Source organism: Vipera ursinii (assembly GCF_947247035.1).
Source record: "Vipera ursinii genome assembly, chromosome: 6".
Taxonomy (NCBI): Eukaryota; Metazoa; Chordata; class Lepidosauria; order Squamata; family Viperidae; genus Vipera; species Vipera ursinii.
Genome location: NC_139515.1, coordinates 83,585,459 through 83,604,135, shown reverse-complemented (window position 1 = coordinate 83,604,135; position 18,677 = coordinate 83,585,459). Strand labels below are relative to the sequence as shown.

Here is an 18,677-nt window from a genome sequence, read left to right as displayed (position 1 = left end):
AAATGGGGAGAAACTCTCTTAACAACTCTCTTAACAACTGTCCCGCTTAGCAACAGAAATTGGGCTAAATTGCGGTTGTAGGTCGAGGACTACCTGTAAGATTTTTTTCTCTATTTTTTTTTTAAAGTCAGGTGTTGGGTGGGCCCTGGGCACCAATATCTGAGCGTCTTCTTTCAGATTACAATGGATATCAGATTACAACTTCAGGGACCTATAGGAAGACCTCCCAAATTCACTGAGATCACGCAGAGCAAGATGTTTAACCTCAGTAGAGCCAGATACAAACCCTTAAAAGAGTTTTTTCAAGGTAATTTACCAAACCTTTGCATTTTGTCCAGAAACAAATCAGCAACCCGTGAAATGTTTTTAAGTACTGGTATCATATGATCTCTTCAAATGGCCCCAGAGAGACATCTCTACCTGCCAATTTTTAAAGGAGCTGCTGTTTTGGAATTGTGAAGTACGGCTGCAGGACTTGAGTTTGGCTAGTTAGTCTAAAGAAAAGAAGAAACGGGCAACATGATAGCAGTATTCCAGTATTTGAGGGGCTGCCACAAAGGGCGGGGGGGGTGTCAAACTATTCTCCAAAGCACCCGAAGGCAGGACAAGAATCAGTGTATGGAAACTGACCAAAGAGAGAAGCAACCTGGAATTAAGGAGAAACTTCCTAACAGTGAGGACAATTAACCAATGAAACGGATTGGCTTCAGAAATTGTGGGCGCTCCATCACTGGAGATTTTTAAGAAGAGACTGGACAGTTACTCGTCTGAGATGGTATAGGTTCTCCTGCTTGAGTGGGGGGCTGGACTAGAAGACCTCCAAGGTCCCTTCCAGCACTATTCTATTCTATTCTATTGTAATCATTCAGCCTGCTTAAAAAATTGGGTTTGCTTCTTGCCCCATTTGTTTAAATATATATATGTGTGTGTGTGTGTGTGTGTGTGTGTGTGTGTGTGTGTGTGTATGTGTATATATATATATATATATATATATATATATATATATATATATATATATATATATATATATATATATATATATATATATGTTTTCGTAGATTCTCGCGGGTGTCTGTATGTGTAGATCTAGAGTCTCGGGTTTCTTCCCGCAACAAAGATGATTAGGGGACTGGAGGCTAAAACATATAGGGAACGGTTGCTGGAATTGGTATGTCTAGTTTAATGAAGAGAAGGACTCAGGGTGACATGATAGCAGTCTTCCAATATCTCAGGGGCTGCCCCAAAGAAGAGGGAGTCAAACTATTCTCCAAAGCACCTGAAGGCTGGACAAGAAGAAACGGATGGAAACTAATCAAGGAGAGAAGCAACCTAGAACTAAGGAGAAATTTCCTGACAGTTAGAACAATTAATCAGTGGAACAACCTGCCTCCAGAAGCTGTGAATGCTCCAACACTGGAAGTTTTTAGAAAGAGACTGGACAGCCATTTGTCTGAAATGGTATAGGGTTTCCTGCCTGAGCAGGGGGTTGGACTAGATGACCTCCAAGGTCCCTTCAAGCTATATTATTATTATTACAAAACTTTTATTCATAAAACATGAAACTCGGTCAACTGAACACTCAAACTGACTGGCACCAATGGTTGACACGGGTTGCTGCCAGCATCCTAGGTATCAACCAGGTATCTCCTTAAAATGTAAGATGTTCCAAGTAGCGCAGTTTTTTGTAGCTTTGCTGGAGTTATTACATTATTATTATTATTATTATTATTATTATTATTATTATTATTATTATTATTATTATCATCATCTTCTTCTTCTTCTTCTTCTTCTTCTTCTTCTTCTTCTTCTTCTTCTTCTTCTTCTTCTTCTTCTTCTTCTTCTTCTTCTTCTTCTTCTTCTTCTTCTTCTTCTTCTTCTTCTTCTTCTTCTTCTTCTTCTTCTTCTTCTTCTTCTTCTGCAGCATTGTTGCTACTTTGACCTGCTGTTGCTTGCAGTCAGTCTGGGCGATCTTCTTGCAGAAGCAAACCAGGTGGTTGACTATTTCTTTAGCTTCTTTTCAGTCTTCTGCTTCCTTCTGGAATCTAGCTTTGTATGTATTTGTTCATTGCTTGGTCTTGTTGTTTACCTTCGTCTTCCTGCAATTTTTTTTTAATGCACCGGCTTTGTAATATTTTGTACTTTTCTCCTTTTCGTTTGGTCTTTCTTGAAGGCCGTTATAATTATTACGATGATTACCTGTTAGCATAAACATACGTCAGGCATAAATGTGCATCATTGGAAAGAAGTACTTTTCTGCATGGAAAGAGGTAACCTTTACAGAGGCTGGTAAAAATAGTTAATTTCTCACTGCTTTGCAAAGAGTTGTTCTTTGGGATGCCATCAAAAGCCGAGGAAGCTATTTAGACTGGTTAGAATTGTGCCAGCCTTTTAGAAATAGTCTGTGAAAAAGGGACCCTGGTTCTTTTTGGGACACCCTCTCTGCTTCTATTATGCTGGGCTTCTTTGAAAGTTGGGCATGTTCAGTACAGAAATTCTAGGATTTGGTGTATCTGCTTTATTTTCATTAATATGTTAATACAGACTGGAAATCCAGTCTGGTCAAATTAGTGTTTATTCTGTCCCAAAATTAGCCTTTTAAGGAAATCAAATTCTGGTCATCATGTCAGAATCCAGGAGACTGAAGTCTGAGTGACTTTGGGCCATTCATCAGGAGACGCCGAGTTCTAGTCCTGCTTTAGGCATGGAAGCCAGCTGGATGACTTTGGGCCATTCACCAGGAGACACCGAGTTCTAGTCCTGCTTTAGGCATGCAAGTCAGCTGAGTGACTTTGGACTATTCATCAAAAGACTGTGAGTTCTACTCCCTCTTTAGACATGAAACTCAGTTGTGTGACCTTTATCCAGTCTGGTCTGTACCAGCCTGCTACCGGCCCTGCAGATAAGGCAGGGACAACCCCTTTTACAAGAAGGCAAGAGGCTGGAACTAAGCCTGCCAAATTTATTAACATAAAAACATAAACAGAGCAAAGAGAGCAAAGAGAGCAAACACGAACCATGAAACAGGAACTATTCAAACGGTTGCCTTCAGCAAACCAGCCCTCCCACGCATTCCCCTTTTATACAGTTCAGGGCGTGGCTTCTCTCTGCCTCCTTCCGAGGTGCCCCATTGCCTTCCTCTGTTTACTCCTGTTTGACTGCCTCCTGCGTCGGGCATCCTTGAACAGGGCTGTGGGTCATCTTCATCCACGCTGTCAGGCTCACACAGCTGGGTCTGCGTCGTGACCAGGTGGGAGGGGCCTAGCTGAGGGCTCTCATCAGCAAGCTCTCCAACCCCCTCAGCAACCTCTCCAACACCCCCCTCCTCCTCTGAATCATCCGACCCAACTGCCGAACCCACAGGCTGACCCTGAATCACAACACAGTCATTCTCTTTTTCAGTCTATGATGTCAAGCTTGGGTGATCAGCCTTTTCATCATACACAGTGAACTTGAGAACTTGTGCAAATCATCTGACGACATTGGAACAGGCATTAGCCACCCAGCGCTTATAAACAAGATACGCAGCTCCCAAGATAAAGCTTACATTGAAACACGTTGGCAAAAATTGTAAACATTGGCCAAAACAGTTGCAGGAATCCCAGGTCTTGTGAGATTGTGACCCTATTGATTATGAACATAGGAAGGTTGGTGCAAAGGCTGAGGCAGTTTCATCAACTTTGCAGAATATTTTGTGGAGAGAGTTTCACAAAGTTCATGAGTTTCGGAACAATTTTAAGAAGTGAATTGCCCGAGCTGTTGTACAGAGGGCATCTGATGATGCCTTCAAAATTTTCCAGTGGTTGGACTTTCTCATGTGTGTCTGACTGACTATGATTAATGCACAGGTATAGGATAGGTGGTACCTGGCTCAACAGTATCAACTGTGAGAGGGATCTCGGAGTCCTAGTAGACAATCACTTAAATATGAGCCAGCCGTGTGCTGCAGTTGCCAAAAAAGCCAACGCAGTGGTAGGCTGCATTAAGAGAAGGATAGAATCAAGATCACGTGAGGTATTAATACCACCTTACAATGCTTTGGTAAGGCCACACTTGGAATACTGCATCCAGTTTTGGTCACCGGGATGCAAAAAAGATGTTGAGACTCTAGATCAGGGGTGTCAAACTCAATTTCATTGAGGGCCGCATCAGCATTGCGGTTGCCCTCAGGGGGCCGGGTGGGCATGGCCTGGGTGGGCGTGGCCTACTGGTTGGACGCAGCTAGAGTACGTATGGCCTACTGGGTGGGCGTGGCCAGCTCTACATCGTTCGCATCAAGGGTGCCTATGGGGGCCTGGGCAGGAGTGGGACAGATCTGAGGGTCTCTGGCAGAAGGAGGCTCTCTGGACCAGGGCCAAGGCAGTGGGGGCTGTTCCCTCACTGTTTCCAAGATGGCTTTGCGGGCCACATGAAACCACTTGGCGGGCCGGATCTGGCCCCCGGGCCTTGTGTTTGACATGTCTGCTCTAGATAGAGTGCGGAGAAGAGCAACAAAGATGATTAGGAGACTGGAGGCTAAAACATATGAAGAACGGTTGCAGAAATTGAGTGTGTCTAGTCTGGTGAAAAGAAGGATCAGGTTGACAGGATAGCAGTGTTTCAATACTTGAGGAGCTGCCGCAAAGAAGAAGGGATATACCTCTTCTCCAAAGGATGGGGGGCGGAATGGAAGGATTGTATTTCTTTGCAGTTGTCTGGTCATTTGCACTCTCTCTGAGAAGCTGTTGTGGCCATTTGTCCACATTTTGGGCAGAGCAGGGGTAGGCAATCTCGACTCTTTGAAGACTCATGGACTTCAACTCCAAGAATTCCTGAGTCAGCTATACCATCAAAGAGCCGAGGTTGCCTACCCCTGGGATAGAGTCCACCTGTTGGATAGAGAGGAACATTGATTTGAAAGAGGGGTAGAAGAATCCATCTGTGTTAAAATTGAATAGGCCTGTCTCCACATAGGGGGAGGAATATGACACCACCTTTACAACACAATCCTTTCCGCAGTTCCAGGAAGGTTCCCCATCCATTTGCGTTATTCAGGTGACCCCGAGGACACAGATAAACCTCCAAGTGGCCTCAACAACTCTCAGGAAGAGTACTAATGACCGGATGACTGCAAGGAGTATAAATTCTTCCACCTCCCCACCACCACCATCCTAGCAGAACCTATCCTTCCATTTCCCTCCCCCCCCCACACACACGCACACACCCTCCAGTCTCAACTGTCAGTACCTATCCTTCCATTCCCCCGCTCCCCATCAGAACCTGATGAAGCTTCTGGGTTGAGAAGGGAAATGTTTTCTTCTTCCTTCTCAAAGAAGAAAAAAAACCAGTTTGGAGGAAAACGAAGTGTGATGATCAGCGGGGGGGGGGGGCATACCACTGGAGAAAATGATTGCAGTCATTTAAAATTCTCCTTCCCTGTCCCCTTGATCGAGGCTGTGCTTTCCTGTTCCTCATTAGCCAAGGATATGGCGGGGAGTGCAAAGTTCAGACCTTGATAATGTCAAGATATACTTGTAAACTTCCTTAAACGCAGCAAAGAACCTGATTCAAGTTTGTCAGATTTGGGCAAGAGCATCGTGTTAAGCATCCCGACATCCCTGCTGGCCATCAATCAGTGTCTCCCACCATCTCCCAACATGAACTTACTAGCAAACTGATCAGGAGGTCATCCCTTCATTGCTTTTTGCCTTCTATACGCTGTATATCATTTGTATTCAGCACCCAAGGCAGCAAGAGGTAGGAAGCCTAGTTTCGTCTTTTTTGCTTGCTTGCTTTTTTTCTTTTCTTTTTTTTTTAAAGATAATAAATGCTGCTGCCATTTTTTCTTTTTCTTCCTTTTTTTTAGGGGGCGGGGTGGTTTCAACATTTTTACAAAGACACCATGCACACTTGGCCAAATCCACAGGGAAGTCATTAGGGGCCTCGCGGTGCAATTGTCTTGCACTACAAGATAGTAACAGTAAATGCACCCAGGGTGTGGGCCTGTTTTGTTATTTTTTTTTAAACCTTCCTAGGAACAGAGATGCTGGTTGTTGTACAGGAGGATGAAATGCAAGCACAGGGAACAAGGAAAGCAAAACAGACAAAAAGACGACAAGTTGGTGAGAATTGACTCTTTTCTTCATGTGGTTCTCCTAAGGCTCTGTGTGTGCACTTGTACACACAGAAGACGCACAGTTGCAAAAAAAAGACATCTTGGACTGATTCTCTAAAGAAGAGAAATGGGGGCAAATGGCTTTTCAAAACTCTTTCCCCCCAGATCCGTGAGCAGAGGAACTGAGGAGTGGGTTGGGTGGGGGTGATTGTTCTAGATTGTTCTCCAAGACAGGGACAATATTCTCAAGGACAATTCTTCCACTCCTAGTAAAGCTCTAGTGCAGGGGTAGGCAACCATGGCTCTTTTATGATTCGTGGACTTCAACTCCCAGAATTCCTGAGGCAGCATGGCTCAGCTTGGAAACTTCTCCCTTTTTCCTCAGCATAGCTGGCTCAGGAATTCTGGGAGTTGAAGTCCACGAGTCATAAAGTGGCCTAGGCCTAGGCTAGGAGTAGGCAACCTTGGCTCTTTTATGACTCGTGGATTTCAACTCCCAGAATTCCTGAGGCAGCATGGCTCAGCTTGGAGACTTCTCCCTTTTCCCTCAGCATGGCTGGCTCAGGAATTCTGGGAATTGAAGTCCACGAGTCATAAAAGAGCCAAGGTTGCCTATCCCTGCTCTAGTGGGAGGAGATCTCTTCAGATGGTGTTCACCAGCCAAATGGTGTCAAATGATTCCTCTACAACAGGGCTCTCCAATCTTGATGACTTTCCGACTGGTGGACTTCAACTCCCAGAATGCCTCAGCCAGATGTTCTTTGCAGCTCTGCTGGCTGAGGAATTCTCGGAGTTGAAGTCCACCAGTCGTAAAGTTGTCAAGGTTGGAGACTCCTGCTCTACAACGGTGGCTCCCAACCTTTTGGGCACCAGGGACCGGTTCCACGGAGAGAGGTTTTTCAGCGGACCTGGAGGGGACGTGGTTTTGCATGCTGCCTGCATCCCTCGGATGGGGCTTTGCTTGTTTGTGCGGACTGGTTGCCGGCATGCTTTTGGTCCCTGGACCAGGGATTGGAGACCCCTGCTCTACAATGGAAAAATTGCCCATATTGTGGCACCTCAACTTACAACCATTCATTTAGTGACCATTTGAAGTTGCCACGGCATTGGAAAAAAGTGACTGATGGCCATTTCTCACACTTACAACCATTGCAGCATCCCCATTGTCACGTGATCAAGATTTGGAGGCTTGGCAACTGGCATGTACTTATAATGGTGGCAGTGTCCCCGGGGTCACGTGATCCCCTTTTGCGACCTTCCGACAAGCAAAATCAATGGGGGAAGCTACTTAACAGCTGTGTTACCAGCTTAACAACTGCAGGGATTCCCTTAACAGCTGTGGCAAAGAAAGGTCTTTAAATGGAACAAAACTCGCTTAGCCACTGTCTTGCTTAGCAATAGAAATTTGGGGCTCACTTGTGATCGTAAGTCAAGGACTACCTGAGGTATAGATAGTCCTCAACTTACGTCCACAATCGGGATTGGGATTTTCCTATTGCTAATAAGGCGGTGGTTAAGTGATCCATATGCATTTTTTTATTCTTATTATTATCTCAAAAATTCCATTTCTATAATGAACAGTGTGTTGTCTAGGTATACAAGTATTAGGATATAATAATCATCATATTCATAATAATTTTATCAAAATACAATCATATACTCGGAAGTAGCAATCAGATTATTAAAAATAGTATTTCTCACAATAACATTGATGGTATAACGATCAAAATATTTACTAAGCCGTTATAAATTTTCCTCACATAATCCACATTTTCTCATATTTCTGACTTTCTAACCTCTTGTTTTTATCCGCTAACCATTGGTAAAATAAGTCCCATGTCATATAGAATTCAGTTTCTTCTTTTTCTTTAATTTTTAACGTTAACCTATCCATTTCTGCACATTCCAGTATTTTTTTTAAAAAATTATAGTCTCCTCTATAGGGTTTTTTGTCATTTTTCCAAAATTGTGCGAATACTATCCTAGCTGCTGTTAATATATGCAAAACTAAGTATTACCTTTATTGTAGTTTCCTGCTAACGTGCCCGATAAAAATATCTCTGGTTTTAAATCTAAATGTAGTTTTATCATAGCTTCCAACCTAGGTGTATTTTAAAATACGCAATTTTTGCAACCATTTTTTTTTTGCCATGGTGGTTCAGCAAATCAGCTGCAGTTCTTAAATGACTCCAACTTGCCCCAATGATTTTGCTTGTTAGAAGCCAGCTGATTGCAAAGGGTGATCCTGGGAGACTTCAACGGTCGTAAATACATGCCAGTTGCCAAGCACCCAAATTTTAATCACACGACTGTAGGAAAGCCTGGTTGTAAGTCACTTGTGTAAGTCGCTTTTTTCAGTGATGCTGTAACTTTGAATTACCACTAAAAATGGTTGTAAGGTGAGGATTGCCTCTAAATCAGGCGTCCTCAAACGTGGCCACCTTAAGACGTGTGGACTTCAACTCCCAGAATTCCCCAGCTAGCCATGCTGGCTGGGGAATTCTGGGAGTTGAAGTCCACAAGTCTTAAAGTGGCCACGTTTGAGGACCCCTTCTCTAACTGAACACAACAGCATTCCTGTTCCGTCTGGGAGAATTTCTCCTTTAAAAAGGATCTGAAAGCAAATACCCAATCATTCAACTGAGTAAGAAGTGATAGTGTCTTGGTAGTATGGCCAATGCATACGGTTTCTTTTAGCCTCCACTGTGTAAAAGTCACCAGAAGGATACTAACAACCCAAATTCCAGAATTGTTTTTTAAGCTTGGTTCGTGGTGCAGCAGAAAGTGACAGAGGAAAACAGACTGGATAAATTTATGAGCTGTAGGAGGTAATGGAGTCCTGCTTGAGCAGGGGGTTGGACTAGAAGACCTCTAAGGTCCCTTCCAGCTCAATTCTGATTGATTGATTGAGCCAAGGCTTTATTTGGGATTAGGATGCCAGAAGTCAAAAAAAAGTCACAATGGCACCCCAATCCCTTGTATAGTTGGGTTTTGTTTTTGTGTGGTTTTTGTGTGATTGTTTTTTGTAATTCACCAAGAATCGTAAGATTGTGGCAATTTAAACATCTTAAGAATATATCAATAATTAAGAAATTATACTGTAACAATTGTGCAAAAACAGGCACTGAGATATAACCAGACAGAAAGAGAGCCTGGGTATAACTTTCCATTTTTTATATAAGGGTATTATTATTATTATTATTATTATTATTATTATTATTATTATTATTATTATTATTATCATTATTATCATCATCATCATCATTATTATTGCCCTGTGGTCTACTGTTAATCTCTTTGACATGATTAAAAGATTAGTAAAATTATCTCTAGGGCTTTAAAGAAATGTCATACTTTAATATCGAACTCACAGGTTGCAAAATGGGGACATTTTATTTATTTATTTATTTAGTGAAAAGATTTGAAGAAAAATCCACTCCCCTCCCCTCAGTTTTGAGTGGCTTCCAGCAACAGATTAAAGCATCACTAAGAACCCATTAAAATTGAATTAGAAAACTAATAAAATGAACTAATAGTTATAACAAGTATTCTTAAGGTCCTGGGAAAATAAGTACATTTAAGCATGATCTGAGATACAGTAAGAGGCAGGCTTTCATCCATAGTTTGACTCTTCGGAGAAGGGCAGGATATAAATGGAATTAAAATAAAATAAAATAAATAAAATAAAATAATAGTTTTAGTTGCTCAACACATACTAAGAAAGTTGGCAGAGGTTTGGTTTCCTTTCATTTAGACAATATATGCCAACTTTCTCTTAAGTGTTTTATTCGAGTTGTTTTTTTAAATATATTTTTGCAACATCCTTGTTACTATTGCAGTTAATTTGAAAATCGTGGCCCTTTTCTACAATTCTGGATAATCTTGATTTTTGTAGGATTGGCCAGCAACCAATTCACTTGCTGTTACCAGAGGGAGATACCATAATGCATTTGTTAAATAAGTGTGTGTGTGTGCATGTTGTGTTCATTAGAAGCATTTTTATTTTGCTTTTCATCCCTCGAAACCTGCCAAAATATAGGCTGCCACTCCTAGGCTGCATTAATAGAGGGATAGAATCAAGATCATGAGAAGTTCTAGTACCGCTTTATAATACATTATTAAGACCATACTTGTAATTCTGCATCCAGTTCTGGTCATCACAATATAAAAAAGGTGTTGAGGTTCTAGAAAAAGTGCAGAGAAAAGCAACAAAGATGACTGGAGGCTAAAAAATATGAAGGACGGCTGCAGGAATTGGGTATGTCTAGTTTCATGAAAAGAAGGACTAAGGAGAGATATGATAGCCGTGTTCCAGTATTTGAGGGGCTGCTACAAAGACGAGGGGGGTCAAGCCATTTTCCAAAGGACCAAAAGGCAAGTCAAAAAACAAGGAGAGAAGCAGCCTAGGATTAAGGAGGAATTTCCTAACGGTGAGAGCAATCAACCCATGAAATTTTTTTGTCTTCAGAAATTATGGGTGCTCCATCACTGGAGGCTTTCAAAAAAGAGATTGGACAACCATTTGTCTGAAATGGTATATTGTCTTCTGCTCGAACAGGAGGTGGACTAGAAGATGTCCAAGATCTCTTCTAACACTTATTATTCTACGTTCTATCTCTTTATCATACAGTAATCAATGAAGCAGAAAGAAAAAAAAGAAATAGGGAAAAAGGCCTGTCATTATAAAGGCAAGGCATAAAAGGAAAAAGGGTTGGTGAAGGAAGAGGGGGAAAATAGAATAGAGTAGAGTAGAGTAGAGTAGAGTAGAGTAGAGTAGAATGATAACTTTATTGTCACCTTGAATGTACACTAATCATCATACATTTATTTATTTATTTATTTATTGGATTTATATACCGCCCTTCTCCCGGAGGACTCAGGGCGGTGTACAGAGCAATAAAGTAAGAATACAATAAAGCAATAAAGTAAGAATAATTTTAAAACCCAAATCCATTAAAGTGAAATGTCATTGCATACAGCTCTCAAGGGTCACCACCTCCAATGCACCCTGCATAAATATGACAAAAATAAATTCTTAAACCTAAATAGCCTTTTTTTAATATATCAACCCAATGCTGTTTTTTTTAACCTGCAAGAAACTCCCTTCCTCTTTCCCTACTTTTATGATTCTAGAAACTAGGTAAGGATGATAAGTAATGTTTGAGCTACTGTTGCGGGTCTTCTCGTTTTACAGTGACATTGAAAGGTCAGCCAAATGCAAGTCGTCCACCTGATAGACTAACCAATCATCTTTTCCTTCAAATACATCTGCATTTTCCAAGCACCAACCGACCCTTTTGCTATTTGGCTTATACGACGTGACTGTTGAGTAGCTTGAGGCTTTATGACTGCTGTAAGGATTTTGGCACGTGCATTGAAGAAAGATAGATTGAGGTCATGTCGACTAGATTGGATCTGACTACATTCCCAGAAACAGGAAAGTCAGTTTGGAGTAATCTGTTTGGGTGGAGTGTTTCCTGTATATGATTCTTCCACTTTTCTTTTCTTTTCTCTTCTTTTTTCTTTTCTTTTCTTTCTTTTTTTTGCTGTATCATTCCTCTACTCTAGGCTGAATATTTATCTATATACCGCTAAAACTTTTCTGTCTGTTTGTATCCTTCCGTGAGACCAAGTAGCAGATCACAGCGCACTCCGAGGTACCTCAAATCTGCTGACTTAAAAAAAATGCATGCCCTTGTGTAATTTGAATTTCGAGGATTTTTTTGAGACCGGCTGTATCGCCAAAGTTCTGCCGCTACGGCATCGTCGCACTGTCACAGTTAACCCTAGTCACATGATCATGATTTCTGATGCTCCATGTCAGTTTCCCATGAGCCAAATCGCTGGGGAAGCCATCAGGAATTCGGAAGTTGCTCCTGCTCAAACTGCTTTTTGGTGGCCATATTTTTCTCTCTATTTAGGCAAAGAAATATCCCCTGGAAGGATGACCCAACAGACCATGGATTGTTTAGTCAAACTGTATAAATGTTCACTTCAGATCTGTTGCATTTCAATCTTTCCTTCAGCAGCCAAAGTTTCTATTATATTTATAAGTCGGGTGATGCCAGCAGCTTTTCTCCCTCAAGAGTACAACTTCTAAAGTTGTTTTCGTGGCTAGTGTAGCAACTAGAGAATTTGATGAGTTCTGAAATGGATTTTTTGTGGGGAAGAAAGAAACCAACTTCTGCATTACAGGCAGACCTCAACTTACAACAGTTCAATTTAGTGCCTTATGACATTTTTTCACAGTTATTTAATTTCATTTAATTTCATTTTATTAGATTTATATACCGCCCTTTCCCGAAGGACTCAGGGTGGTTTACAGGGCATTTTAAAATCACACCAATACAAAATACAAAAGTTAAAAGACAATTAAAAACATTAAATTATCCCTGAAAATAAAACCCCAGTTAAAATTATCAGCCTGGGCCAGAGAGCTCAAAGAGCCAAGTCTTCAGGTCCCAGCGGAATGAACGCAGGTCAGTTATGACCCTCACAGCATTGTAACATTGTAAACCAGGGGTCCCCAACCTTGGCAACTTTAAGATTTGTGGATTTGTGGAGTTGAAGTCCACAGATCTTAAAGTTGCCAAGGTTGGGGACCCCTGTTGTAAATGATAATCACATGACTGTGGGATTGGGGGCAAATGTGGATTGGTTGCCAAGCAACCAAATCTGGTCACATGATCACAGGGGGGAAGGGGTGGCTGTTGGGATTTCAAATCTGGGCCAGAAGTACTTTTTTCCAGGGTCTGTTGTAAATTTTGAAGGGCCGCTAAGCAACTGGTCATAGGTTAAGGCTACTTGTATGAAAGGGTTGGAACTTGTGTCCTGACAGCACCACAGTTTTGTCATCTGACTCTGGTGGGCTTTCCACACCTTTCCCTCAGTGCATGCAATGGTGCTAATAACCTCTCCTCAATATATGTATGTGGAAGGTATTTCCACTCACTATGGGGTCCTTGGTGGTCTCAGGGCCTGGTGGTTTTCTTGCAGGTGTTTCATTACTAAAGTAGATAAACCTAGTGCTGATGACGTAACCAGGTTTGGTAATGAAATGTCTGCAAGAAAGCCAGCAAGCTCAAAGAGAGCAGCAAGGACCCCACACCTCACGCCTTGATTAGAAATATTCAGTAGAATGGAATGGAATGGAACAGGAATAGGATAGAATAGGACAGGAATGGAATGGAATAATTAGGATAGGGTAGGGTAGGATAGGACAGAATAAAATAGAAAATATGGAATGGAATGCAATGGAATGCAATGGAATGAATAATTGGAATGGAATGGAACAGGAATAGGATAGAATAGGACAGGAATGGAATGGAATAATTAGGATAGGGTAGGGTAGGACAGGACAGAATAGAATAGAAAATATGGAATGGAATGGAATAATTGGAATGGAATGGAACAGGAATAGGATAGAATAGGATAATAGGAGAATCTGAAATCTCCTCCCCCCAAACCCATCGTAACACACACACAATCCCCACCCTTATCTACACGTCATAAATCACATTATCCAATTAGTTTCACATATGAGGTCTCTCCTCCCATTCTGTACCGGGCTTCTTATCTTCACAAAATTATTGTTAAAAAATTCCCTCCCTTCAAGATTCAAAGTGAAGCAGTTTAAACAACAGGCTGTCTCTTACATTGTCAGTGCAAAAACATGTGAATGTTTGCAGCATTGACATAGGATAGAATGGAATGGAATAATTAGGATAGGGTAGGATAGGATAGGATAGGATAGGATAGGATAGGATAGGATAGGATAGGAGTAGTGGGTTAACACACACAAGACGACGCCAGGCAGTGAATTCAGCTCTTTATTTGTAGAGAAGAACCCGCAATAGAATGGGCTGCCTGTGCCCTTTATATACTCTGGCTGCTGAGCTGACAACCAATCAATTTAACCAGGCTTTCCCGCCGAAAACTGAGCCATGCCTAGCGGCACATGTACAGCCCCTTCTAGCTGTCATCTGTTAAGCTATTGCTTAATACAATACACACTCCAATACACAGCAAAAGCATTCAAATATTTTTTGTGTAAATGTCTGATTAGTTCCATATAGTCTGGGTGGGGGGGGGGGGAAATGAACTTCTCCAGTAAAAGAATCACCTTAGTTTGCTCCATGAAACTTTTTAAAGGAAGAGAAACTCATTTAAATATGTGGATCTTGACCCATTTTATTTTTATCTATTGCTTGGTTTAATAACAAAACAATTCGGCTGCTTGGTACAAAACAGGGCATTTTTGCCCTTGTAATGTAAAAAAAAATGGGGAGGGATTAGAAAACCCACCCAGTTCATTTATACATGTTAGTTGGGGCAGAAAATGCCTTTTTTTTTTAAGCAACAAAGCCTTCCATATTTTTTTCCCCCAGACTTCTTTGCAGATATTCAAGGTGATAAAGGTTAATGATGAAAATTTTGTAGTTTGTTCTGTGGAAGGTGGATGGTGCCACTGACAGATAAAATGAAAACGGTTTCTGGAGATACTAGAGTCAAACTAATTATTGACAATGTTATAGGGGATGTATAATTATGCTCACCTTTTTAAAAAAAACAGAATGTGGAAAGAGGGGAGGTGGAGAAGTGGTGAATTTTATTACAAATGGGCTTTTTAAAGCACAAGCTGAGAAATAAAAGCTGTAATTGTTCTTAATTATAGCTAACTGTAATTGCAGACAATTGCAATATGCTACATATCCCGCATTGAATTAAGAAACGCTGGTATATAGCAGTGGGGTTTTCTATCTCTTTCAGCGAGAAAACAGTCGCCGTAGAGCTTGTGTGGAATATTATCTATAATTTAGCTCCTTTGCATTTTTTTTTAAAAAAAGACCTCTTGAACTTTTTTTGTTTTTGTTCTTGCAGAAAAGTAATTTTTTTTTGGAAGGGATTACACATTTTGCAGGGATGGGTGTGCATGGGAATTCAAAAAGAAAAGAGAACCAATTCATTCAGAATTCAGAAAGAAGAGAAAGCAGAAACAGAGCTGAGACAATATCCAGGGACCCCTCACATCTTAGACATAAAGTGTTTCAACCTCTCCCCTCAGGATACCGCTATAGGGCATTGCGCTGCAAACAGCTAGATACAAAGATAGTTCCTTCTCCGTTGCCATCACTCTGCTGAGTACCTAACTCCCCCCAGCACTGTCCTGTGCCTAAAGATATTTACTCATGTAGTAGGGCTGCGTTACTGTTATCCTTGTCATCTTCTCATCTTTCTCATTTTCTGGTCTTCTCATCTTTCCTACAACCTTCTCCTGTGGGTATCATGATTTATCACTTTTTATTTGTATCCTATGATTATGATTGTATCTTATTATTTATGATCTATGACTTATCACTTTGTTGTTTGTATTTACACTGAGAGCTTATGCGTCGGAGGCAAATTCCTTGTGTGTCCAATCACACTTGGCCAATAAAAAATTCCATTCCATTTCATTCCGCTCTATCCCATATTCTATTCTATTCTTTTCTGTTCTGTTCCGTTCCATTCCATTCCATATATTCTAATCTATTCTGTTCCTTTGTGTTCCATCTAGTCCAGACATGTCAAACACAAGGCCCGGGGGGCGGATGCGGCCCGCGAAGTGGTTTCATGTGGCCCGCGAAGCCATCCTGGAAACAGTGAGGGAACAGCCCCCACTGCCTTGGCCTCGGCCCAGAGACCCTCCTGCCAGAGACCCCCAGATCTGTCCCACTCCTGCCCAGGCCCCCATAGGCACCCTTGATGCACGCCAGTAGGCCATACGCATTCTAGCCACGCCCACCCAGTAGGCCACGCCCACCCAGGCCATACACACCCGGCCCTCTGAGGGCAACCGCAGTGCTGATGCGGCCCTCAATGAAATTGAGTTTGACACCCCTGATCTAGTCTATTCTGTTCAGTTCCGTTCTGTTCCATTCCATTCCGTTCTGTTCTGTTCTATTCTATTCCATATATTCTATTCTGTTCTGTTCTGTTCCGTTCCATTCCATTCTATTTCCTGTCCTGTCCTGTCCTGTCATATCCTAATCTCTTAAGAAATATTTCCAAGAACAGATTCCCCTTTTTTCTTTAGTTGAAATGAGTTAATGATCAGCTGCAAATGCCAACTGTCATTTCCCACCTCTTGCAGAGATTAAAAAAAAATATCCATCTGATCCCAAAAAGCAACAATGCTGCAGAACCTTTTACACTTTTAACGAGGATAACAAGAATTCAGCCTCCGTGGTTTATTTTGTCTGCAAAGCTTAGGCCACAATAAAACGTGCTCGATTTTTATGGTGCCTTAAATTGTCCTCGTGTCAGTAGTAAAAGGCTGACACCATGGCTGCCACTAAAGGTCTTAAATTAGCTTCAGTTTTTTTTCCACCTTGGGTTATTTTCATTCCAACCAGCTGTGTTAGCAAAACAAGTAGTGATAAAGAGGGTTGATTGTGTGATCTTTTCAGGAAGGCCCTGGGATGGCGAGGAATAGATAGAAGTAAAGGTAAAGGTAAAGTTTCCCCCGCGCACGCGTGCTAGTCGTTTCCGACTCTAAGGGCTGGTGCTCATCTCCGTTTCAAAGCCGAAGAGCCAGCGCTTGTCCGAGGACATTTCCGTGGTCATGTGGCCGGCATGACTAGATGCCAAAGGTGCAGGGAATGCTGTTACCTTCCCACCGTAGTGGTCCCTATTTTTCTACTTGCATTTTTACGTGCTTTCGAACTGCTAGGTTGGCAGAAGCTGGGACAAGTAACAGGCGCTTACTCTGTTACACGGCACTTGGGATTCGACCCGCCAAACCGCCGACCTTCTGATCGACAAGCTCAGCGTCCTAACCCACTGAGCCACCGCGTCCCTATAGACAGAAGTGCCAATTCTTAAGTCCTTATTAAGCTGGGATCCAGTCGCGTTGGAAATTTTCATGGTCTTAATGAGTTGTGAAGTGTAGCTTGGGGTAGGGAAGTAAGTTGGCATCTGCTTAAAATCCAAAATGGTTCTTCAGAATTCTCATCAACTCTCCTTAGCAAGAGACATTGGGAAGGAAGATATGCAAGCTTTCCAGTAATTGCCCACTGAGAACCAGGACAGGTAATAACAGAACAACAGGATAACAGAGTTGGAAGGGACTTTGGAGGTCTTCTAGTCCAACCCCCTGCTCAAGCAGGAGACCCTATACCAGGGGTAGGCAACCTCGGCTCTTTTATGACTCATGGACTTCAACTCCCAGAATTCCTGAGTCAGCTAAGCCGAGGTTGCCTACCCCTGCCCTATACCATTCAAGATAAATGGTTGTCCAATCTCTTCTTAAAACTTCCAGTGATGGAGCATCCACAACTTCTGGAAGCAAGTTGTTCCACTGGTTGATTGTTCTCACATTCAGGAAATTCCTCCTTAGTTCTAGGTTGCTTCTCTCCTTGGTTAGTTTCCATCCGTTGCTTCTTGTCCTGCCTTTTGTACATATATGCAAAATCGGGCATGATTTGCTTAACAACCATCTTGCTTAGGGTCTCAATTGTGCCTTAAGTCAACCTCTTCTCCAAAGCGCCTGAAGGCAGGACAAGAAGCAACGGATGGAAACTAGTCAAGGAGAGAAGCAACCTAGAACTAAGGAGGAATTTCCTGAATGTGAGAACAATTAACCAGTGGAACAACTTGCTTCCAGAAGTTGTGGATGCTCCATCACTGGAAGTTTTAAGAAGAGATTGGACAACCATTTATCTTGAATGGTATAGGGCAGGGGTATACACACACACACACACACACACACACACACACACACACACACACACATATACACATTAGCTAAGATTACTTTATGGTTCAACTGAGGGCGAAAACTCAGAGGTGGGTTTAATTATTCTTTGCATGATGTGTGAATCCAGTCAATAAATCTGTGTTGGGATGTAATGGAAGGCAGCTTAGGATCACAGAAATGTAGAACTTGAATTTTCTACTGCTTTTATATGTACAGGTAGTTCTCGACTTACGACCATTTGTTTAGTGAGCGTTTGAAGTTACAGTGGCACTGAAAAACAAGATTTTTGATTGTTTTTCCACACTTACGAGACCGTTTCAACATCCCTGTGGTCACGTGATCAAAATTCAGACGCTTCTGGATTTTCTGATTGTGGTGAGAAAAAAAATGAAATTTTGACTTTGCTTTTTTCGATTAGATAGATCTGTCGTTATAGAAATGGTTAGTTATATATTACTGTGTAAAAACAAAAAGTTGAGTCTGCAGTGCTTTTATCTTGTTCTGTGCTAAAAATGGGGGTCTCCCGATGGGGGTCTCCCGATACTCCCATGTAACACCTCTACTCCGTGAGCTGCATTGGCTTCCGGTTGCCCTCCGGGTGAAATTCAAGGTGCTGGTTATCACCTATAAAGCCCTACATGGCCTGGGTCTGGGGTATTTGAGGGAACACCTGCTGCCGGCATCAAACGCCCTTCGTCCAGTGAGCTCCCACAGGGAGGGTCTTCTCAGGGTCCCACCAGTAAGAGATTGCCGGCGGGTGACACCCAGGGATAGGGCCTTCTCAGTGGGGGCGCCTGCCCTCCGGAACCAGCTGCCAGTGAAGCTGAGGACTGCCCCCGACCTCCGGTC

The 18,677-nt window shown here is 42.1% G+C and overlaps 2 protein-coding genes across 5 annotated transcripts in view; both read left to right on the top strand.

Moving 5' to 3' along the window:
- Nucleotides 1-18,677, top strand: part of CELF2 (CUGBP Elav-like family member 2) — a 607,652-nt gene that overhangs the window by 68,219 nt on the left and 520,756 nt on the right. The window lies entirely within an intron of this gene.
- Nucleotides 12,561-18,677, top strand: part of LOC310642684 (uncharacterized protein) — a gene marked incomplete at its 5' end in the record, with an annotated part of 36,218 nt that continues 30,101 nt past the window's right edge. Inside the window, one exon of the mRNA XM_083366570.1 lies at nucleotides 12,561-12,570. Within this exon, the coding sequence (XP_083222696.1) occupies nucleotides 12,561-12,570 (10 nt within the window). The remainder of the gene's footprint in view (nucleotides 12,571-18,677) is intronic.